Source organism: Myotis nattereri, assembly GCF_964212035.1.
Source record: "Myotis nattereri genome assembly, chromosome: 2".
NCBI classification, from domain to species: Eukaryota; Metazoa; Chordata; class Mammalia; order Chiroptera; family Vespertilionidae; genus Myotis; species Myotis nattereri.
This window is the reverse complement of record NC_138076.1, coordinates 115,847,143-115,872,396: the sequence shown is the minus strand read 5'-3', so window position 1 is coordinate 115,872,396 and position 25,254 is coordinate 115,847,143. Positions and strand designations below refer to the sequence as shown.

At 44.3% G+C, this 25,254-nt stretch overlaps 1 protein-coding gene across 1 annotated transcript in view; it reads right to left on the bottom strand.

The window, feature by feature from the left end:
• Window positions 1-9,932: 9,932 nt before the first annotated feature.
• FLT1 (fms related receptor tyrosine kinase 1) overlaps window positions 9,933-25,254 on the bottom strand; it is a 197,052-nt gene continuing 181,730 nt past the window's right edge. The window contains exons 26-30 of the mRNA XM_081083615.1: window positions 22,786-22,891; window positions 22,371-22,513; window positions 19,780-19,864; window positions 17,483-17,577; window positions 9,933-12,744 (exon numbers count right to left, since the gene is read on the bottom strand). Of these exons, the coding sequence (XP_080939741.1) occupies window positions 12,543-12,744; window positions 17,483-17,577; window positions 19,780-19,864; window positions 22,371-22,513; window positions 22,786-22,891 (631 nt within the window). The 3' untranslated portion in view covers window positions 9,933-12,542. The remainder of the gene's footprint in view (window positions 12,745-17,482; window positions 17,578-19,779; window positions 19,865-22,370; window positions 22,514-22,785; window positions 22,892-25,254) is intronic.

The window sequence follows — 25,254 nt, the reverse complement described above, 5'->3', positions numbered from 1 at the left end:
AGCTAAACACAGCAGTGGTCTGGCATCAAGAGCTTCTGACATTTTATAGCCTGAATCCGGAGAGATAACAATCTGCTGTGCCTTTGCAGTCACTGCTTAGCCCAAAGTCATAGTGCTTTTAATAATAATATGTGGGATATTCCTGAATAAGTCAATCTCAAAACTTTGGAATTTTCCTCCTCTTAACCTTTCTTAATATTTGGACGTGCAGTTGTCGCCAAACTTGTGTATTCATGGAATTTCTAGTTAATGAAATACTTATACTTTGATACTGAAGACTGCCAAATACATAGGAATTTTCTTTCTTAAAAAACAGTAATGAAGACTGTATCTCCTTTCCCAGCACTGAATGTTTTACTAGCACTGGGTGCTCACCAAGCAACTATGAAGAAAATGTGGAAACTCAAAAGATCAGGAAAGACTTCCAAGCACTTGCAACCGAAGTTATGGTTTTCAATTTTAATGATTATACATATTTGTAGTTTTCAGAGAAGTTTTTAATATTTCTCTGTCCACTTTTTATAAGCTTTAAAATGATTTTCTCTGCCTTGAGATTTGCATCAAGGAAAAGCACCTCTCTTCACCTGAAAGCTTTGAAGACTAGAGACACGCTTCTCACATTGTAACAAGTGAGTCCACCTGTGGTAGCATCAGTTGCTAAAAAGAAAATCAATGATTGCATTTGATCTGGATGGATTTTAAAAGAACATAATGTTTAATATTCAAATGATAATTAACATTTGCCACCGTAATGTTCTTTTTATGTAAAAGGAACAGGAACTTGGAGACATTAACATGCAAAAGTCTTTTATCATTAGCTCATGTATTTGAAGAAGAGCAGCTGTCTTTTTATATGTTTTTTGACAAATCATATTGTAATTCTTTTGTACAAAAAAGAACTACTTGTATTCTAGAAGAAATATGAAATGCTTAATTTATAAGCAGGCTGGAGATTTTTTCCAATATTGTTTTCTTTGAAAATGAAAGGGGATCATCTATTTTCGTTTTGGGGTCTGGCAACTTTTTGAAAATTTAATTTGTGGACCAATGTTTTGTGAAAGCTAAGGAAGGGCAGGGGTAAAATAGGGCTTGAATTTCTCATTCTGTATAGACCAGCAAACTCCCCTCTGCAAGGCAGGTTCAAATCACAAACCCAAGAATGTTTGTGTTATAAATGCTAGTTTGCTTCAGCCCCTAGTAACCTCAGGACTTGGTTTGAATATAAAACATAGACAGCTCATATGTTTTCATGAGTAAATATCATCAGCCTGGAAACAGTTGGTGTCAGGTAATACATATTTTTTTAAGCTTTGTTTTATATTTATTTTTCATTTAGTTTTTATTGGGAATGGTTTTCAATAGAACTCTTAGTTCTGCTTAGGTGTTTTTTGGGGGAGCCCTCTTTTCCATAGTGTAATTCCATTTAAGAGGTTGTCTAAAAGTTAGTCTTTTTAATAGGAAGATTTTATTCTTTGAGAAGAGTCAAATTAAGGATATAAACTTGCATACCTTCCTGTTACGATAGTTAAAAGCACAGAAAGGACAACCCTTGAAATCATGTAGCGTTGGTCATTTCAAATTTTTGTACCTATTTTAAATTCTGTTAGTGTATTTACTTCATTGTAAATATTTTTGAGGGTACCTTTGTATTTTGCTTTTGACCTTGGTTCTGTGATTTGGATGTCAACAACTTCCCTAAAAAGCACCAGTATGTTAAGTTCTTATGTCATGATCCCAAATTGGGTTTTTCATCTTTAATCCTGTTTTCAGTCTCTATGTGTACAGCAGTATTTTTAATAAAGAATTACAGAAAGAAACTCATCTTTTCTGTTATTGTTACCAGTTTATTTGAAAAGATGATTGGGCCCTGGCTGGGTTTCTCAGTGTTAAATCCTTGGCCCATGGACCGAAGGGTTACAGGTTTGATTCCCGGTTAAAGGCACATACTTCAGTTGCAGGTTCCTAAGCCCCTGTAGGGGCATGTGGGGAAGGCAACCAATCAATGGGTCTCACATTGATGTTTCTCTCTCCCCCTCCTCCTTCCCTTTCATCTCTCTCCCTCTCTTCCACTCTTTCCGAAATCAATGGAAAAAATATCCTTGTGTGAAGATTAAAAAAAAAAAAAAATTAAAAAGATGATTTGTCAAATGATAGGAATTTAAAAGGCTGATGATTTCCTTCCTGTCTTGGAGGTATTTTTGGTCTTCGGATGAAATGGTGGTAGATTTATTGACTTATCAAGTATCTGTTAAATGCCTACTTGGATCTGTTCTAGGCACTAAAACTGCAAGTGTGAGTACTTGGTACTTACATAATGTATACTTGTGCCCAAACATGTGTATATGCTACATGACTTACAGCGAAGTTTAGGAGAGAAGACCCACTTACGTGAAAGGATGGGAATGATACCTAGCCAATCTTTTCAGTACTTAGTTAATGTACTGTATAGGTGAAGGATGTCCCTTCCCCCAAGTACTTTAGAAGCACTATCCTACATAATAAAAGCATAGTCTGCAAATTGTTCCCTCGACTGGGAGTTGTCTGGGAGTTCGACCAAGGGGTGGGGCCGGCTGGGGGAAGGGAGGGAGTACCTGGCCAGCAACCGGCAGCTGCTAGGGACCCTACCAGTGCAGGAATTTCGTGCACTGGGCCTCTAGTTCAGAAGATAAGGGCAGATAAAGAAAATATGGTAAAATGTTAACATTTGTTGAATCTGGGTAGAATGTTTATTGTGGGGTGTTGTGGATTTTTGTGGGGGTTTTTTTTGTACGTTTGAAATGAGTTGAAAAAATACTGTACAGAATAGAAAGTGATAAGGGACTATAGGCACAGGTGAAGGAGAACTAGAGTAAAGAAAGGGATTAATTTCAGCTGAAGGAACTGGTCAGTTGGTTTTAGGAATTAAGGGAGAGAATAAGTATAGAAGGTTTTATATGTAGAAGGGTCTTGAAAAAATCCATGGAATCATATAAATTAAAATTGATGATTGTGGGTTCATGAAGAAGAAGGGAGACTAGTCTGCTCAGAATTGAGGATGTATTTAGGGACCTTTTAGGTTTAAATTTCTTAGGAGAACACATTAAAAATACTGTTAAAGTTAATCCGATGTTACATCTGATACACTCTGACAAATGCTTTCATCTCCTGTGCTCTGAATGGTCAAAAACAGTGATCTCTTCCCCTCCAACACCTTTAGCAAATGCATGGTTAGGGACCCATCTGTAAAATATCCTATATAAATGGGGTGGGCGGAGAGGGAAGGAAAGAGAATTAAAAAATACATGTCTTTAAAATGTATTTAAAACAGTATGCATGGTGGTTAAGAAACCAGTTTGCTAGAACAAGGCTACCTGAGTTCAAATACTGGCTTCTACCACTGAGAGCTCTGTGATCTTGGGTAAACCATTTGCCCACTCAGTGCCGCAATTGAAATTCACTCATTCATGATCTAGTTATTGAATGCTTATTGTATGTTAGGCATTGTTCTGGGAACCAACTGAAGAACTCTGACTACAACAGACAAAAATATCTGCTTTTACAGAGCTTTTATTCTAGCAAGAAGACGAAGTATATAGTATGTTAAGAGGAAATAATGGTTATGGAAAGAAAAGAAAGTAGGGTAAAGGATGTGGGTAAGGTTGCCAGATTTAGCAAATAAAAATATAGAACACACAGTTAAATTTGAATTATAAACAACATATTTTTTTTTTAGCATAGGTATGTCTCAAGTTGTGTGGGACATAGGTATGTTAAAAAGTTACCTGGGTGAGAAGGGTGAAGGGATTAAGCAAAGAAAAAGAAAAGAAAGACATGGATACAGACAACAGTATGGTGATTGCCAGAGGGAAGAGGGATGGAGAGGTAGAAGAGGCTAAAGGGGGCATAAATGGTGATGGAAGGAGACTTGACTTGGGGTAGTGAACACACAATATAATATACAGATGGTGCATTATAGAATTGTACACCTGAAACCTATGTAATTAACCAATATCACCCCAATAAATTCAATAAAATATATTTACCTGCAATTCAAATGTAACTGGCCATCCTGTGTTTAATCTTGCTACTCTAGTTGTGGGGAGTATAGGGGTGGTGATAGAATTTCAAATCGGATGGTTTGTGTGTAGGGCTCACATTTGAGGATAAACTTAAAGTGAAGGAGCCAGCAACCATGCAGAATTTGAGGGAAAAGAATTCCAGGTCCGGAAATGTGCCTGGAATATTTGAAGAATAGCAGGAAGGCCATGTGGCCAGAGTAAAGTGAGTCAGAAGTGAAGATAGAGGGTAATATGGGCAGTAATGTCCTATAGGTCCTTTTAAGACCATTTTGGCTTTTACTCCCAGTGAAAGGGGAAACTGCAGGAGGATTTGGAGCAGAATAAGATGATAAAACGTTTTAAAAGGATTACTTTGGCAGCTGGTTAACAAGCTATTGCTGTATTTCAAGTGAAAGATGATGGGGATTTGGACTAGAGTGACAGCAGTAGAGGTGGGATGAAATGACTAAATTCTGAATATATTTTAAAGGTAGAGCCCACTGGATGTCCTAACTTACTGGGTGTGAAGGAAGAAAGGAAGTGGGAAGACAAAATGACTTAAGGATTTGGTCCACTGCTGATGGGATGGAGGTTTGTACTGAACTGAAAGAGATTGTTGTAGGAACAAAGAGATTTGGGGGTGGGAGGGCAGGGGGGATGGGGAAGTGAGGAAGGATAACTGAGAGTTTGGTCTGGGGCCTGTTAGGTTTGAGATGTTCAGTACACATTTGTTCTGGCTTGTTATAAGCAACACCAAACTTAATGGCATAAAGCAACCATTTTATTATCCTTAGGGATTCCGTGGGTCAGGAATTTGGGCAGGGCACAGCTGGATGGCTTCTCTATTTCATTATGTTTTGGGCCTCAGCTGGGAAACTTCCTGGGGGCTGAAATCAGCTGATCTAGCACCTGAACTGAAAGATGAAGGCTGGGTTCAGTGGGGGACTGTAATGGAAGCACCTACTCATGGCCTCCTTGTGGCTTAGGCTTGTCCAAACATGGTGCCTGAATCTCTAGTGGGAGCTCTTGGAGAATGAATTTACCAAAAGACTGGAAAATGCATGATTTTCTTTTTTTCTTTGACCTGGCCTCTGAGTGCGGGGTCATTTCTGCCACATTCTAATGATTGCAAGTGAGTCACAGAGCCAGCTCTGATTCTCGGGAAGAGGAATTTAATGGGGAAGTGACAAACGCACATTGTCGAAGGTCATGTGGGATTCGGGAGATACTGCTGCAGCTATCTTTGGAAGATGCTGCCACAGGATCCAAAGATGCCAATTTAGCACTTGGCATACACATGACTTTGGAGGTTAGGGCTGAGATCTGGCCCATAAATGTAACTTACAAGCCATTGTCATGCAGGTGTCACATAAAGCCCTGAGACTGGCTGAGATGATGGAGTTAGTGCAGACTGAGAAAAGTCCAAGGGCAGAGTGCTGGGGTAACTGGAACCAGGTTCAAAGGTCAGAGAAAAGTAAACCGGTAAGAGGGACATCAATGGCCAGTGAGATAGGAAGAAATGTGTGATGTCCTGGGATCACAGTTAAAAGGTATTTAGGTGTTTTTAGGAATAAAGGTGAAGTTGATGGTTCAAGAAAGACTGAGGCTGAAAATGGCCATTGAGTTTACAATATGAAGTTCACGGATAACCTGGCCAAGGGCAGTCAGTGAGCGTGACAGTGAACCCTAGGCTTGAGGGGGCTTAGAGGGCCTGGAGGGGAGGAATCTGAAACAGGAGCATAACCAGCTCTTGCAAGGAATATTGCTGTGAAGGAATGGGGTGGTAGCTGCAGGGGAAAGTCGGGATGTAACTTTCCATAAGAAGAGTTGATCCAGTGGAGGGGACATGGATGGGGGCAAGGCAGTGGTGGATTGCTGGAGAGTGTCCTTGTGTAGGTGAGAGGAGGAGGCGACTGCCCCGCATGTGTTTTGATTTCATAAGGGAAGGCAGAGCATATGAGCACAGATGCTGGAGGAGGGTAGGTGTGATGGTGGGATTTTGAAGTTCTCTTTTGATTACTTCCATTTTCCCATTGACATGAAGAGTTTACTAATAGTGCCTGTCACATTGGATGGCTTTGAAAATTAAATGTTTTTTTCCTCCAAAGTACTTACAGTCGTTGCTGGCACGTAATGTTGATAGTTTTTAGTCTGAAAGTAAGCCCCTACTCCTTTTAAAATGGTATTTTTAAGATAATTGTTTTTGGGGAGAAACTAAGATGGCGACATAGATAAACACCGGGAAATAGTCGCCTCCCACAGTAATTGAAAATTATCCCAAAGGACGGAGCAAACATCGTCCAGAAAAACAGGAAGGCTGGCTGAGTGTAATTTCTACAACTAGAAGAAAAGAAAAGCACGCTGAGAGCCAGAGGAGCTGCGGAGGCTGAGTGCAGAGGTACGGCGGCGGCGGCGGCGGCGGCGGCGTTGGCGGCTCGCGCGCGCGGAAAGGGGGTGGCACCTGAGGACGCGGATGTCTTTTTGAATCACAAGCTCCCGACTGCTCTGATCTCCGGTTCTGGGAAGTCTCTGGGGACCCAGGACACATACGGGAAGAGGCTGCTCTCTCAGGCGGCAGCGGGCGAACTTGAGGGCGGATTTCCCTCAGAGGTGCTTGCAGCCGTTACCGGGACACTGAGACGCGCGACTCCGGGCGCGGAGAATCAGCCATAGCTTCTTTCTCCGGCCTTTTGACTCCCTGAGACCCCGCCCCACCCAGGCTGCGGCAGAGACTTTTGCATGTGAATGCCCCGGCCCTTTGCAACCTGATAATTACCTAACTGCAGCTGGGCCAGCCAGACCCGGAACTTCCAAGAGAAGGCCCAAGGCCCCACAGCGGCTTGCATTGCTTCACAGCTGAGCCTCTTCGTGGCCTGGCTGTGAGGCCTCAGGCAGGGGCTGAATTAGCACCTCCTTAGATCCAGGAGCCACTGTACCCAGTGGTCAGAGGGGGACCATTCTCCCACTTCAGACACAGCTGCTTCCCACAGCCAATTGGCCTGGAGGTCAATTCCTCCCAGTGATCCTACAACAACCAAGGCACCAAGAGTGCACCAAGAGTGTCCACCCCAGGTAACTGGGGAGGCTGAGCCACTGGGCCCTACAGGACACCTGGCGCGCAGGGCCACTCTATCAACACAGGGAAGCAGCCAAAATGCGGAGACAGAGAAACAGGTCACAATTGTCAGAAACGGAGGAGGACAGACGACTGGATATAGAGTTCAAGGCCACGTTTATAAGGTTTGTCAAGAATTTTATGGAAACCGCCGATAAATTTAATGAATCCCTCAAGGAGTATAGTGAGACCATGGAGGACATGAAAAAGGACCAACTAGAAATTAAGCATACACTGACTGAAATAAAGAATATTTTACAGAGATCCAACAGCAGACAAGAGGATCCCAAGAATCAAGTCAAAGATTTGAAATACAAAGAAACAAAAAATACCCAACCGAAAAAGAAAAAAGAAAAGAGATTCAAAAAGTATGAAGATAGTGTAAGGAACCTCTGGGACAACTTCAAGCGTACCAACATCAGAATTATAGGGGTACCAGAAGGAGAGAGAGGGCAAGATATTGAAAACCTTTTTGAAGAAATAATGACAGAAAACTTCCCCCACCTGGTGAAAGAAATGGACCTACAAGTCCAAGAAGCGCAGAGAACCCCAAACAAAAGGAATCCAAAGAGGACCACACCAAGACACATCATAATTAAAATGCCAAGAGCAAAAGATAAAGAGAGAATCTTAAAAGCAGCAAGAGAAAGACAGTCAGTTACCTACAAGGGAGTACCCATCCGACTGTCAGCTGATTTCTCAACAGAAACCATGCAGGCCAGAAGAGAGTGGCAAGAAATATTCAAAGAGATGAATAGCAAGAGCCTGCAAACAAGATTACTTTATCCAGCAAAGCTATCATTCAGAATGGAAGGTCAGATAAAGAGCTTCACGGATAAGAAAAAGCTAAAGGAGTTCATCACCACCAAACCAGCATTATATGAAATGCTGAAAGGTATTCTTTAAGAAGAGGAAGAAGAAAAGGGAACTCTTACCATTTGCCACAGCATCGATGGAACTGGAGAGCGGATAAATACCACAAGATCTCACTTATTTGTGGAATATAATGAACAACATAAACTGATGAACAAGGACTGATCCAGAGACGGAGAGGCTTTGATTGGACTGTCGGGCCTTGGAGGGAAGGTAGGGGAGGGTGGGGGCAAGGGGGAAGGATCAACCAAAGGACTTATATGCAAGCATATAGGACTAACCAATGGACACGGACAATGGGGGGGTGAGGGGATGAGCGGGGGGGGGGGGGGGGTAGAGGGTACACATATGTAATATCTTAATAAAAAAATATTAAAAAAAAAAAGATAATTGTTTTTGAATTGCACACAAGTCTGCAAATAAGCATATAGCTCAGCAATGATCACAAAGTGAACACACCTATGTATCCAGCTCAAGAAACAGAACATTAATAGCATCTGGTTGGTTTTTGGTTTGTTTTGCTTTTTTTGCCCTTAAATGTCTTTAGCTCAAAAAGTAGAAAGCTAGTCATCCTTGTGTTGGGATCCAGGATATTTTTGAAAAATGTCCTTGCCTGTGAAATCCCAAAGTCTGGTAATATGTTTAACACCAAGGACTCTAATAAACCTTACTTGGCTATTCTGCTGGAGGAAAGAAAAAAATCTATTCCCTAATGAACTGTAAGTTTCCAGAGTCATGAGAAAATTTCTAAATTATGACGTGACACCAATTCCTCAAGCATTCTTCAAATCTTCAAATCATTTGCCTAAATGAGTGTAATATGAAAACCAATAATGTTTTTAAAGAATTTAAAAATTTTGAAGATAAAATGCCTCTTGTCCTCTTTAGTTAACCATACATTTACTGAGATTAGTCATTTAGCCTTTTATTCTTCTTGCCTTTTTTCCAAAGAAAGCAGTTCTTTTCCCTCCAATCTAATTCCTTATAATGTTATTAGGAATTATAACCACTTCCTAAGACAATGTGTTATTGATCACTTATTCTGTGTTGATAGTGATTGTCTGAATTGTTTATTTCTCTTTCTAGGATTTAATCCACAAAACAAAATTAAAGAATATTTAGGTAGTGTACTTTTCTTAGGGAAGTTCTTACCTTAGGCTTTTGCCTAATTATTTTGTACTAGAGGCCCGGTGCGCGAATTCATGCATGGGTGGGGTCCCTTGGCCTGGCCAGCGATTGGGGCCAATGAGGCTGATGGAGCCAATCAGGGCCAGCCAGCCTTGGGGGAAGGTGAGAGGGGGGAGAGACTGCGGGAGGTTGGCCGGTCACGGGAGGTTGGCTGCGGGAGTGCACTGACCACCAGGGGGCAGCTCCTGCATTGTCTGCCCCCTGGTGTCCAGTGCATCGTCATAGCGACCAGTCGTCCAGTCATCACAGTCACTTAGGCTTTTATATATATAGATGGTTTCTTGCACACAACCTCTAATACACACAAACACAGGCGCAGGCATGCACACTCCCCTCTGTAGTTATGGTAATTGTTTATTAGCTGAAAATTGGTGTTTGGAAAAGATTAATTTTAAACTCTTTTTAAACTGAGGGCACTTTTGTCTGCATGCAGCACTCTGTACGTTTTATTTGTGATCTCCCTCATTTTAGTATTTAGTTTTCTGGGCAGTCTGCCTAGTTGGATTTTATTTTATTTACTGTTTGCAGTGTCCTGATTGTTAAGAGTAGCCATTTCATGATATTGAAAGCTCTTTACCTCTAGCAGTGCTTTGCTTTTGTGCTGCTTAATGATTGGTTTAATGAGATCTTTCAGAACATCAATTCCCCACCCCTGGGGGAACCTATGACTCCTGTTCTCATTTATAAGCAAATTAGGAAGAAAATACATAGATGTTTTTGGAAGTTAACTTTATTAAATGAAGATAGTATATAAAATACATTCATAGTGACTAGATATAAAGGACCAAATTATGTCTTATATCTGCAGCATACATTCTTGGTTTGTATAAAAGTAACTTTAAAATTCCAGTTTCCTTAAATAGTTCTGCACAAAACACATACGCACGCATATATATATACACATATCGTTACTACCAATGTCAGTCAAAGACGCGCTCCTCCTTTAATCAGCTCAAAGGAACTGGCAAATATGTTTCATGTTTGACATTCTTCCAGGCTGGGAAGTAAGGCACAGCTAAAAGGCTTAAGTAACATTTTCCAGGATTTGGACAGATATATTGCGTGGGCTCAAATAAGGTGTGGGCATCATGTCTTAAACGAGACCTACAGTTACGTATGGTTTGTCCCCTCCCGCCTGTGCGGTTCCACATACGTGATCTCACAAATCCTAAAAGAGGCGCTGGTTCTTTCCTTGCCACTGCCAACCATTTTTGTCATAAGTGACAAATGATTTAATACCAGCATCAGTTAATTAGTGTTTCAGTTTTCAGTGCTGTTTTAATGAACTCGCCTGTGGCAAGCACCATGCAACTACCCCACGACACGTTGCTACAAGCTCCTGCTTTCCTGTCTGTTGGGATTCCAGATGGGAACCTTTTTGGATGGACTCCCATAGGCTACAAACCTGAGTCTTTCAAAAAACGGAATTGACACCAATAATAGATTGTTTCTTTTGGTGAGGTGGTATTACTAAGGTCTCCAGCACATAATACATATAGCTAAGGTTTTCTATGATTTTCACTATTTGCTGGGTCCTTATCTAATTTGAGAAAACTAGAGAATGGATTGAGGTCTTCTTTTACCTTCCCTGTGTTTACCTTCCTCTTGGTTACCTGGTTTACACTATTGCCAGTTGTCCCTGGTGATTTCGTTCCGGTAAAGAGGAGGAGGAACAAAGCTTTCCCCCTCCCGGCTGATTTTGTTGGGCCTTGGCTTGGTGGAGAGGCCGGACGCCCTGCTCTGCCGGCGGAGGCCCCTCCTGCAGAGCCACGTGGGCGCTCTCACTGGCTCACTGCGGATGTGCCCAGTCCCCATCTCTCCATACAAAGAACCTTGAAACAAGACAGTGACACGGGAAGGATGCTGCTATTACTTGTGTTCCGGGTTCTACAGTTCAGCTGCATGCATCAAGGGATCCGCATCTTCTCTGCGGCCTGCCCAGCTCTGACAGGCTCCAAACATTCTAAATACAGAGCATCAGGCGGAGCCCGCCGCAGACGTGGCCCTCCACCCTGGGGAGTGGGCACCCTGCGCACTGGCTCCCTTTTCCATCATCCTCAGGCCAAGGCAAGGCGAACGCAGATGAAAGAGGCTTTTCCCCATGGGTGGCGGATGAATGTCCTGAGTCCCAATTCCAGAAATACTTTACTATCACCTTTTTCTCAAGGAGCATAAAGTGCTTAATAAACCTTGGTTAATGCTCTAACCCGCCTTCCCAGGAGACGGACTGGGGAGTGGATCCCCATCACACAGCCTCCGGGCCGCCTGTTGCAGTGAGGTGGTTTGGTTGGCAGAGAGAGGGCTTTCACTCTGCCTCATCTTCCTTATTCCTTCTGCCCTCATTTTGGGGCATTTTCATTCTCAGCTTCCTTTTATAACTAACTGTACAAAATAGGCAAATGCAAAACATTGAGTGTCTTAACTATACATTCACACTCAAAATAGAATCTGATTTTTTTAAATGGGGCTTTAAGCCCAACAGGTAACCCTCACAGACCAGCCGTTCCAGTTAGCTTACTACGAACAATATGCTACATGCCCTGAACTAATGTTCCAGCTTAGCTCAGGTAAGGGTTCAGTGTGCTTGCCGGAGGGGCCGGCAGTGTGGGCTCAGATGAGCAACAGCCTCAGTGACAGCTATAAAAACTGTCATATACGAGAATGGACAGAGAACCAGTCCTGTAGCTAATGTTTTAAAATACGCTTTGTTGTTCCAAAAAATGTTTGTCCTTCTCTTGCCTCCCAGAGTCCAGAAAAAGTCCCCTCATCCCTCTCTTCTCTTGGCTCCCTGGCGGGGTTCTCAAATGGAGTGGGTTAGGTAGGGTTTCGGAACCTCTTCAGTGTCCTTGTTGGTAGCCCTCTTCCACTCCTTCCATGTGGCCCAGCTCCAATTCTCCCTTCTTGTGCTCTGTCCTGTTTTCTCTTTTCTTCTTTTCTCCCTTTTCCCTTTTCCTCCTCACAGCCATGTCTGCTGGAGGCCCCGGGCTTGCGGGCTTGCGTCGGCCGGCTCGGGCTGCAGTCCCTGGGTGCATGCTGCGTCTCCTGAATTGTCCAGACCCGAGGCCTGGGGGCAAGGAGCAGGAAGTCTTTGGACTTGAAAGAACTTCTCTAACACACTGAAGGAGGGTTTGGCCTTCACTTGTCACTCTTACTCTATTTATCTGGGGGTTACACTCTGGTTAGTCAAAAGGAAAAAGCACTGTTAAAACCACAGGGGCACCTAGCCCCGCGGAGAGGCAGAGGTGTACATTCTATGTGCATAATGCTGGCAGAAGCTCGTTTTCTGGGGAATACATCTGCATGTGGCTCTGGAAATCAGGCCGCCACACTTAGACAGGCGGGGTGGAATACAAGACCACGGAGCTGTAGTCTGGGGGAGGAGAGCAGCACGAGACCTTCCCTTCCAGCTCGGAGTTGTCGTAGGTGAACCTGCGCTGGCCTCTGGTGACGTGCCCACAGTCAGGACGGCAGAACTGAGGCCTGGTCAGGTCCGAAAGCCCCGACTCCTTACTCTTACTGGTTACTCTCAAGCTACAGAAAAAAGAAAAACATCAAATACACAAATTTAGTTTCTTGAAATCACGCTACTCTAAAAACTCTTTATTGTTGCAGGTATTTACAGATGTCCCCCTGTCTTCCCCATTGACCCCTTCTCGCCCGCACCTGCCCCACCCTAAACTATATTTTTATTGATTTCAGAGAGGAAGGGAGAGGGAGAGAGAGACAGAAACATCAATGAGTGAGAAACATCAATTGGCTGCCTCCTGCTCGCCCCCTTCTGGGGATCGAGCCTGAAACCCGGGCATATGCCCTGACTGGGAATTGAACCATGACCTCCTGGTTCATAGGTCAGTGCTCAACCACTGAGCCCAATGTGTGGGCCACTCTTTCATACTGTCCTAGCATTGATGGCTGTGCACTCCCACCTCATCCTCTGGTCAGACTGTTCTGGAGCTCCCACTGCCTCGCGACCACCAGCTTCTTGTCTCTGGGCAGAAGGATGTGTTCCACTGACCGGGGGTGGACTGTGTGATGAGGTAATGTAATTCCATAATCCAAGGAGGAAAGTAATGCCCAAGACTTGGGGATAGCTCTTCTACACTTGAATCAGTTAGCTACCATGGTAGGCTGAAAAATGCTCCCCAAAATATTGATGCCAAATCCTTGGGATCTGTGAATAGCACCTTATATGGCAAAAGATGTGATTAAGCTGAAGTCTTCAGAGGATGAGCTTATCCTGAATTATATACACACTCGCCTCTCTCTCTCAAATCAATCAAAAACATTTTTTATAAAAACTTCTTTAAATGAAAAGAGAGAGTGGCCCAGCTGATGTGACTCAGGGGTTGAGTGTTGACCTGTGAACCAGGAGGTCACAGTTTGATTCCCGGTCAGGGCACATGCCTGGGTTGCTGGCTCCATCCCCAGTGTGGGGCGTGCAGGAGGCAGCCGATCAATGATTCTCTCTCCTCCTTATACAAGAGGCAGAGGGAGATTTACAACCAGAGACAGGAGGAGGTGATGTGAAGACAGAGCAGAGAATCATGGCCACAAGCTAAGGAGTGCCTGGGACCACCTAAATCTAGAAGAAGCAAGGAAGTGGTTCTCCCCCAGAGCCTTGATTTTGGGCTTCTGGCTCCAGAACTGCAAGAGAATACATTTCTCTTTGTAAGCCACCAAGTTTGTGATAATTGTTACGATGGCCTCAAGAAACGAGCTTCATTAAAAAAAAGGTCAATACAGCTGTGTCCTCATGTTTGCATTCTAGAAGAGAAAACCAAGTTATGAGACTGAACATCACTGACAAGGCTCAAAGGTGAAGAAACTTGCTTCTGGGTCCTGCATGCTACGTCCAGCCTCAGACAGACACAGGAAGAAAAGCTTCGCTTGTCGTTCATATTTGTTTGTTTCCTTGGCTGAGGCGAGGATGAAAGGACCACGCGCACCACCACGTGAGCTGGGCTGGTTTTGGACTTGCACGTCCAGCGTTTGCTCTGTGCTCCGTATTTTTTTTAATCCTCGCCTGAGGATATGTTAATCAATTTAAGAGAGAGAGTAAGGGGGAGAGAGAGAAACATTGACCAGTTGCCTCCCGCATGTGCCCAGACCAGTGTTTGAACCTGCAACTAAGGTATGTGCCCCGATCAGAAATTGAACCCGTAACGGTTTTGGTGGACGGGATGACAGCTCCAACCAATTAAGCCACCTGGCCAGGGCCCATGTTCTGTATTTTTAGTCTCAGAGTAGAGGATGCAATTAATGGTGTTCCTTTCTTTACAAAGATCTAGAGCAGTGGTTCTCAACCTTCCTAATGCCACAACCCTTTAATACAGCTCCTCATGTTGTGGTGACCCCCAACCATAAAATTATGTTCGTTGCTACTTCATAACTGTAATTTTGCTACTGTAAACAATATGTAATTATATATGTGTTTTCCGAAGGTCTTAGGCGACCCCTGTGAAAGGGTCATTCGACCCCCAAAGGGGTCGAGACCCACAGGTTGAGAACCGCTGATCTAGATTAACACGGTCACCCATTTTCTGAAGTGTTCCAAAGAAGGAAACAACAGACCATAGTATGCCACACTTCCCCACCCACTCCTTCTCAGCGGGGTCCTCCAATTTGTACTCTGAGTACACTGAGGTGCTCAACTCTGTTACCATTATTGTGCTCGTGGTACAAGCAAACAGATATGCAGATGTTTGCCTGGAAATGTTCTTATCCAATGACTTTATTGTGGTTGATGAACTGTGTTAACTATGTCACTTGGAGGTCTCTGTTGCCCGCCTTTGATTTAGAACAAGGTCAGCAAATACAGCCTATGGGCTGGCCATCTGTTTTGTTTTTATTTTTTTAAACTTACACATCTTTATTTTTTATTTTATTTTATGTATTTTTTTTTTAAATATGGAACGCTTCACAAATTTGCATGTCATCCTTGCGCAGGGGCCATGCTAATCTTCTCTATATTGTTCCAATTTTAGTATATGTGCTGCTGAAGTGAGCATACATCATGCTTTTAAAAAATGTTTTTCTTGATTTTATTTTATCTTTTAAAAATATCTTTTTTTTATTGATTTCAGAGAGGAAAGGAGAGGGAGAGAGAAAAAGATCAATAATGAGAGAGAATCAATTGGCTGCCTCCTGCACACCCCCTACCGGGGCTCAGGCCTGAAACCTGGGCATGTGCCTGGACTGGGAATCAAACTGGTGACCTCTTGGTTTGTGGGTTGACACTCAACCACTAAGCCACCCTGGCTGGGTTGTTTTGTCTTGATTTTATTATTATTAATTAATTTATTTTTATTTTTTAATCCTTACTTGAGGATATTTTCCCATTGATGTTTAGGGAGAGTGAAAGGGAGGGAGGAGGGAGGGAGGCAGGGAGAGAGGAGAGAGGAGAGAGGAGAGAGAGAGAGAGAGAGAGAGAGAGAGAGAGAGAGAGAGAAACATTAATGTAAGAGAGACACATTGATTGTCTCCTGCACGTGCCCCGACCAGGACCAGGCATAGAGCCTGCAACCCAGCCTGCAACCCAGCCTGCAATCCCAGCCCTTGACTGGGATTCAGACCCAGGACACTTTGGTCCTAGGTTTGATGCTCTAACCACTGAACACCCGGCCAGGGCTATTTTGTTTTTAAATGACAGCTTTGCTGAGATGTGATGGACATGCTAGACAATCCATCTCTGTAAGGTGTATATGTCCATCGCTCCTAATATATTCATAGTTGGCACCATCATAACCACACTCAGTTTTCATCATCCCCCCAACCCATACATACCCACTAGTGTACCCAGCTGCTCCGCTTCCCGCACCTCCTACCCTCAGCCTAGACAACCACTAATCCCCTTTCTGTTTCTACAGACTTGCCTATCCTGGGCATTTCACACCAATGGAATCATACAATATGTGGTATTCCATGCCTGGCTTCTTTTACTTAATGTTTTCCAGGTTCATCCATAGTGTAGCATGTATCAGTGTTTTATGCTTTTTATTTTCAATTACTATTCTATTTAACGATATGCAGCATTTTATTTATCCATTCATTAACTGATGGACATTTGGGTTGTTACTACTTTTGGTGATTATGAATAATACTGCTGGGAACATCGGTGTACAAATTTTTGTGTGGACATAGTTTTCACTTCTGTTGGGTGTATACTAAGAAATGGAATGGCTGGGTTATAGAGTAACTCACTTAACATTTTAAGGAACCGCTAGACTATTTTCCAAAGGGGCTGCACTATTCTACATTCCCACCAGCAGTACACAGGGCTCTAATTTCTCCACATCTTCACTAACAGTGACTTTCTGATTCCAGCCCTCCCAGGGGGCATGAAGCGGGATCTCACGGTGGTTTTGGTGTGTATGTCCCTGATGACTAATGGTGCTAAGCATCTTTTCATGTGTTCGTTGGCAGGGCCACCTGTGCTGTCAAGTTCGTTGGAATTCAGCCACGCCTCCTTGCTTATCTTCTGTCGAGGGCTGCTTTCATACTATAGCGGCAGGATTGAGTAGTTGTTTACTCTCTGGCCCCTTGAGGAAAAATCTGCTGACCCCTGACTTAGATGAAAGGAGCAGGCTCTGCCTGTGGGTGAGACGGGCAGGCGCTGGGACCAGGGAAGGAAGGGATGCCTGACAGGCCCAGCCTTGCCCTGCCCAGCACTGTTCCTAGGTAGACACTAGCATAGAGAAGCAGAAGTGATGTGCAGGCCAGTGGAGTATAAGCTAGGGCTGAAGTAATTCTGACAGAAGTTGTCGCTGGCCACTGTATGGAAGGAGTGCTAGGATCAAACAGGAAGCACGCCCTCATCTGAAGGCTGGGTTCTCAGGGTGGCATGTCTCAGGACTGGAAAACAGCACCATGACCCTTCTGCTACCAAGGCCGTGCCCAGTGTAACAATGGGCGCGGCTTCCCTCCCTGTCCCACTAGGGATCTGATGTTTGTTCTGTTCACAGTCGGCATCAGGCTCCTTTCACCTGAGGCACTGTGCTTCCTGTGTTTGGACTGCATGCTTTTGCTGCAATTTTCTGCATATTTTCTCTTCGCAAATCCCATCTTTCTTCCCAGAGCTTGGTGCTCGTATGTCTGATTTTATCTCCTCCTCCCTGCCTTCTAGGGAGAAAAATGTGTTTTTTCTATAATGCCTGAACACGATAGTTCAGGAGGGCAGCTAGCTCTCAAATATCCCCATTAAACCACCTTCCCATCATCTTCCCCCCACCCCCAACCAATTGCTCATAGAAAAGACACCCAGCTTCCTTACTCAATCTTGAGAGAGGCCTTGGGTTTGCTCTCAGTCCAGGTGAAGCGCTTCAGCAAAGGGGTGGCCCGCAGAGCGCTACTGTCCACCTGGTAATCCTGGCGGGGAAGAAGAAAAAAGGTTAACCTTCTTGTTTGACCCGCAGGGGTCCACACCAAGTCTGGGGGAGGGTATGGGAGAGGCACAGCTAGAGTCACTCCAGACTCTGTCCTCACCTTTCACAATCCCTGCCCATTAAGACAAAGCATTTCTTCATATTGGAAAGTCTAAACTTTAGTTGTAAGAAATGCCTATTCCCAGTGACTTGAAGCCCTTCTTCCTGAAGGTGGAGAAAATAAAACAAAAGGGGAACCTGCAGGTAACAGATGAGCATTTTTCATAGTAAACTTCTATATAAATTATTGTATAAGTATATTAAAACTAATTCTGACAGATGACTATTGGCTATGAGAGTGCTGTTATTTGGTGGCTATGATATGCAAAAATTCCGAGAAATTATAAATACACTAGAGGCCCGGTGCACAAAATTCGTGCATGGGCGGGGGAGGGGGGGCGGTTTCCCTCAACCTGGCCTGCACCCTCTCCAATCTGGGATCCCTCTCACAATCCGGGACTGCTGGCTCCTAACCGCTCGCCTGCCTGCCTGATCACCCCCTAACCGCTCCCCTGCCGGCTTGATTGACACCTAACTGCTCCCCTCCAGCCTGATCGCCCCCAACTGCCCTCCCCTGCCAGCCCTACTGCCCCTAACTGCCCTCCCCTGCCAGCCTGATCGCCCCCAACTGCCCTCCCCTGCAGTGACCTGCCTCCTCCACCAGGACCCGCCTTCTCCCCGTGAGGCGGCGGAGCCACTGGGACTGGCCTCCTCCTTACTGCACGGAGCTGTGGGACCCCCAGGTCTCACTGCGTGGAGCGGCCACTGGGCCCTGCCTCCGCTGTGCATATGGCCATCTTGTGACGCCATCTAGGCTTTTATTAGTATAGATGGTTTAATTTTTTTCTTGAAGATTCTGTGGAGTTTTTGGGACCCCTTGGTCATGGTTTCCAGCAATTCTATTTTCTTGTTGGTTCATCCTTAGCACTGAGTTTATGCAGATTCCTCATTATTCTGTTAATAGGCCATTTCCAGTAAGTTGTTGCCATTCTTTGTTCCTGTCACCCTGTGAATCTGTTACTGGGTGTGTTCATGTCCTCAATGATCAGTAAACAGGCCTAAGCCAGCCAAGAAGCTGCTGTCATTCCCACCGTATTGGGGCAGGGAGGGAGGTGGAGGGGAGATATCTTCCATGTTTTCTGAGTATCATTTCCTTGGAACTAAAACCTAAGCACTAAACAGTAAAACAAAATTTCCAGCTACTTTACCTTTACATTCTTGGCTTGTTTGTAATGCTTTTAAATGTTTAAATTACCTTTTCCTCTTTATCCGGTGTGTTTGAAGAGGTTTTGGTGTTTTTACGGTGACTGTGCTACATGTCACGGCCACACTGTTTGTGGTCACGGCCTTCGCACTGTAGTTGGTTTCCAGGCCTCTGTGGGACATGGCCATCACCAGCACGTCTCACACCCTAATGTGCAGGTGAGCCCCGAGACCGTGCAGAGTCTGACTCGGTGAGTACGGCGGGTCCTAAGAGCCAGCATTTCTACCCGCTCAGGGGCAGCAGTGCGTGTGTGGCGATCACACCGTGAGTGTGAGGGTCTGTGAGGCCAGAGGCGCTCCTGCCCAGCGCCCCCTTTCCTCCTGATTTTCTCACCCCAGGTCCCAGAGCTTTCAGTAGACAATGAGCCCTCGTGTGTGCCAGGCTGCATGGATTGCTCCCCCCAGTGCAGCGGGGCAGGAACATGGCTGTTCAGGCTCCATGACCTTTGTGGAAGGAGCATAGGCCCAGACAGACTTCTTCCAGGATCTCGGGCTGCTCTGAGAGAGAGTTCTGTTACATCACAAAGGCCCTGCCACTCACAGTTTTGAGTTCCTCTATCCTCTGAAAGTAGGGCTCCGTCACTGGTAGCCAAGAAGCTTACAAGCACACAACAAAGTTTCCTAAGGGACTAAATTATGACCAGAGAAGGACTTGGACCCTGGAATGAATTCCGGGTCATCTTCAAACTATGGGTTTACCTGCTTTCCAATGAGCTCTGTATAACTGTGTTATTTCCAGTCCCCCTGAAATTGCCATTTCAGCCACCACTCACTATTGGCCCGCACTGACTGAGAGCCACCAGACTGCTGGAGTGTGGGTTTGGGTGGAGTCTGGCAAAGGGTCTTGCCAGGGTGCACTGAGTAGGTTCATTCCATTACTTACATCAAGCATAGCGGTGACATTTGGTGAAAGTTCTTCAAAGGTTTTGATTCTCTCCAGGCTCATGAAATTGAAAGCATTTACATATCTAATGAAGAAGCAGAAAGAATAATCAAGACAGGAAAATGCATCCAGCTTTGATTAGCCAGGAGACCATGGGCACCGTATCTCAGCAACGATGAACCAAATACCAGAAGGAATCATCTTACTCCTGAGACTGAAGTTCCCCCAGGAGCCCTGCAGTGATGCCGTTTCCTCCCGTGGTTGTTAGTCCACACTTCATAGTTTTGAGCAAAACCCCACAGGGATTTGAGGGACTCAGTAGTGGTTAGACCTCTGGCCCCTTGTGGAATCAGAAAATGTCAGGCCTAGAAGAGACCTGAACCATTGTCTAGTCTAAACACCCCACATTACAAAGAAGAGGAAGTAATGCCCAGAGATGTGACATGCCTTTATCAGGTGGCTGCCTACTTCTAAAAGGATGTGAGGAAACAAATGCAATGACCTGGTAGGGTCACACAGCTGATTTAATGGCATAATTGAATACTAGAGCTGGTCTTGTATATTCTGTTCTGTGATTACAGATTGGGAAAAATGGGTAATATTTGTGTGATTTCCCCATAACTACCTCCAGACCTTTTGTTGGAGATCCTTTAAGAAAGATGTCAGAGACATCCACCCTATGGTTACTCATAGGACAAGTTCATCTACTGATTGTGTTTCTCAGTCTGGTACCCTGTCACTGCCTGCAAGGCCTAGTTTCTCAGGCAAGCTCTCTATTGGGCCTAAGGCTAAGCAACGTACTGGAAGGGCCCAAATATCTTTGACACTCCCCTCCCTAATCTCTGACCCAATCAGACCCTGCCAATTTATTTAATCCAAGCTAGTTTTCTCATCTTTAAAAAATGGATGGCTCCTCTGTTTCAGCTTCTTGGGCTGGTTGTGAAATATGAGCAGTGCCACTGACCTGCCACCCGTTACCATAAATCTGGGCTGGCCACTGGGCTTCTAGGCTGCCAATCTTTTCAGACTGTGCAGCTTTTCCCAGTGCCTTCCCTGGTCACCTGCCCAGTTTGGCTGAACTGAGGTCAGAGTCCTAGGGTTGTGTCCACTGCAGATAAAGATGCTGGAAGGTCCCCAGAAGAGTCCTGACTGCATGGAACAGGGAGGGAGTGGCAGAGCACCTGGGCTAGAAACTCTCTTCTGACACAGTTTTGGCAAGCTATTCCTCATGGAACCTTAATGTCCTCAACTGTATAGCATGAATAATAATATCTCCTTCATAGGATTGTTTTGAACCTCAAAGGAGTTGGCATATGCAAAAAGCCTAGCACAGTGCCAGTTCACACAGAGCATGTGTCTGTGTGACCATTAGCACAGAATGTATACGATACATGTACTAGTATAACCATTAGTATGGAGGTGTCATACATGTGTAATCATTAGTACTAATGTGTGATACATGTGCAACAATTAGTAATAACATATGTGACATATATGTAACTGCTTGTACTGAGCATGGGTGATACACATGTAGCCACCCACCCCAGTAGGAGGCTCTCAAATATTTCTTCCCTATCCCTCTCTCCAATTTCCTCTGCAGTAATGAGAGATAGATTTGTTTATCAGGTAAGAAAGAAAAATCCAGTGTGTTTGTTTAATTGTATCTAAACTCTTATGAAAATAGTCAATGTTATTGAAAAAAAAAAAGATGGAGGAATTCTCCTAGAACTGTGGTTCCCAGCCGTTTTTTGGCCATGCCCCACCTAAGCATCTCTGAAATCCTGATGCCCTGCTTGTGACATATAATTCTTATTATTCAAAAAGTGAATTCCTAGTCATGTGGAGGAAGCCTAAAAGGCCATTAACTTGATCTAAACAAGCTTCCAAAGAACATGGCATGAAAGAGAAAAGTAAAAGAACAAAAGGACAGCTGAGGAAGAAATCACTAAGAAATTGTTAAAATAATATGAAGTGATATGAAAAAATAGCAAATAAAGTTGCAAAACATATAATAGAGAACTGAAGTGCATAAATATGAGATAATATATCTTTATATACTATACTAGTATATGAGGCCCCTAGAACCATAAGAAATGCAAAAAATTCACTGTTAATAACTCATTCTCGAATTGCCCCCCTTAAAAATCAAATTGCCTCCCTTTGATGCATATGCCCCACATTGGGAACCACTGTTCTAGAATAAAATAGACTAAAGGAACTGAAGAAAATGCAAAGTGTTATTCTTGGTTGGGTCCTTCTTTTTAAGGTGTAAAAGACATTTGGGGAAATTTGAGCACTTAACAATATTAAAGTGTTATTAATTTCTTTGGTATGATCATTGTGATGTGGTGACACAGGAGAATATCCTTACAAGATGTATACCAAAGTATTTAGGTGGAAAGTGTATAATGGTTTAAGCCTTCTTTCAAATGCTTCATTAAAAAGAAAAATACACACAGAGAGACTGTGTACAGATACGTAGATATGTAGACCAAATAGGGGTAACTTAATTATCGTTGAATTTAGGAGGTGTGTTTTTTGTTATGTTTGAAACATTATAATATAAAGTTGGGGAAAGAAAAAAGTCTTACCTGACATTATCAGAACTTCCTGAATTAAACTTTGGAGCTGGAATATTTTCTGTGAAGTAGTCCTCAGGGAAGGCAGGAGTTGAGTATGTGAACCCGCTGTTTCCTGTCAATATGGCATTTAGTGGGATATAGTCTTTGCCATCCTAAAATACCAAAGATAGAGCTGTAAGTGCAGAAATTCCTACTTCAAACAATTTTTGTGACGCATTATGTCAGTTTCAACTATGTTATACCTACAATCTTATTGTGTTTTGGAAAGATAATTCTGTAAAAGATAATTATTGTGTATGCACACCCCCCCCCTTTTTTTTTTTTACCGCTAATCTCAGTTATTAACAGCTATTAAAAGAACAAAACACCCCCTTGGCTTACACCCAAAAAGGTGTTTGGCTTCTGGTATTCTAGATAGCTTTACCTGTTGTACATTGGCTTGAAGCAAATCGCCTAGTTTTTCCACAAGTTCTGCGAATCTTGGCCTTTCTTTGGGGTCTCTGTGCCAGCAGTCCAGCATGAGCTGATAGCTGTTGGGTGAAAGCATAAGCGCAATGATTGGAGAGAGCGGCGATGATACAGCTGCCCTGACGGTACACATGCCGCACCCCAAAGCGAAGGTGTTGTCATATATATGATGATTAGGCTTCTTGTATGATATGTGCCTTTATTTGTAAATTTCGTTACGCAGCATCAACACACAAATGGCTGTTTGGGCCAGGACCTGCTGGTGGGGAAAACATGTCCTCAAAGGCAGGTTACGGAACCCTCTCCAGAGCCCATCACAACCCTAGTTCTTTGGAGTGCAGAGTGGAAGGGCGTTCCCGGAAGAAGCAGAGCTGCGAAAGGAAAAACCACTGTTCGCTGCACTTAGATCTGAGGTGCAGTACTTCTCCCCTCACTGCCAAAAGCAGGACTTTTTAAAGGTAAAACGTTAACATAGACACAAATATCAATGGGTGAATAGTTTGCAGTACTTGTTATATTATCAGGCTGTAACAGAGGCTGCTTGGACTTTTTAAAAAATATATTTAAGAGAGGAAGGAAGGAGAGAGAGATAGAAACATCAATGATGAGAATCATTGACTGGCTGCCTCCTGCACTGGGGATCAAGCCCACAACCTGGGCATGTGCCCTGACCAAGAATCAAACCGTGACCTCCTGGTTCATAGGTTGGCGTTCAACTACTGAGCCACACTGGCTGGGCTGGCTTGGACTTCTTAATAAGCAGGTGGCATTTCCAAGTCCTCGGAGTTCTGGTGGAAGCTGATGGAGAAGGCCCTGTGTGTAGGACTCATATCACTTCCAAAAGGTGGCAGTCCACCTGAGTGTGTCCTTGGACTGTGCACAAGTTCCTTGCCTGTGGCTGATTTCCTCTGTCCCCAGCACTTCAAAGGCTTCCTACCACTGAAGGCAGAAATATAGGCTGGGCTTCTGGACATGAAAACATTTGTCTTGCCCTAACCGGTTTGGCTCAGTGGATAGAGCATCGGCCTGCGGACTCAAGGGTCCCAAGTTCGATTCCGGTCAAGGGCATGTACCTTGGTTGCAGGCACATCCCCAGTAGCGGGTGTGCAGGAGGCAGCTGATCAATGCTTCTCTCTCATTGATGTTTCTAACTCTCTATCCCTGTCCCTTCTTCTCTGTAAAAAAAAAAAAATCAATAAAATATATTGTTTTGTTAAAACAAAACAAAACAAAACAAAACATTTGTCTTAATATTACAGAAGCTGAATCTTGTTCTGGGATTTCAATGTCAGCAGGTTCCTCTGCAATTCTTCTCTGACATCTTAGAAATGAAGGTATTGGGCTCCTCTCTTGGTCGTGTCTGCAGGGACACAAGCCAGCAGTCTGCACACACACACTGCCTTAAGGATTTATTCTTTTTGGGCTCTTTGCTCTCTCCAAGAGATGTTTATTGTAAGTAATCTCTTCTCTCAGGAGATCATCTGGACTAGAGAGAACTCAGACTGTGTGGTATCAAAATCTGAATGGGCTCGAAATTTGGAACTGGGCAGGGACCTCATCACCACACCCTTTACCTAGTCCAGGGCCTGGCATAGAAGCACTCAATAAAGATTTGCTGAAGGAAGTCAGACTAGCCTCTGGGAAGAGAGAGCACCTGAGCAACTCCAGTGCTGCTCTGACCTCGCCACTCCCAGCTGTGTGCTTTCAGGTGCACCAACAGCTCCAGTGTCTCTAAGGATATCCCTGTTTGGCTTCAAAGCATATGAAGTGGGTGGTAAAGACAGTAAGAGTAGAGGAAGGTTAAAAAAAAGAAAAGAAGAATGTCGGTGGGGGTATGTAAAATAAAGAATAAAAGGTGGAACTACAGACAAAGTTAATATGCAAAGTTTATATCATGATTCCCAGGTAACTGGCAAAAAAGAAGATGCAATCAATTACATGCTGCGCATAAGCCAGCAGTTCAAAACAAACCAGGTACTTGGAAGTCACACGGCCATTCCTAGAATTGAAATCTGAAAGGAGGCTCTCCTAGACGCCTCTCAACATCATTACCATCTGGGTAATAATGACTTTGTGGGCCCGCCTTTTTTATTTATTTACTAGAGGCCTGGAGCATGAAATTCATGCATGGGGGTGGGGGTGGGAGGGTGAGGGGGAGGGAGGTGGTCCCTCAGCCCGGCCAGCACCCTCTCCAATCCAGCACCCCTTGGGGGATGTCCGACTGCCAGTTTAGGCTCCATCCCGCAGGGGGTCACTAGGCCCCCCAGGGATGGGGCCTAAACCGGCAGTCGGACATCCCTCTCGCAATCCGGGACCGCTGGCTCCTAACCACTTGCCTGCCTGCTTGCCTGATTGCCCCTAACCACTTGCCTGCCTGCCTGATCACCCCTAACTGCTTCTGCTTGCCGGCCTGATCGCCCCCTAA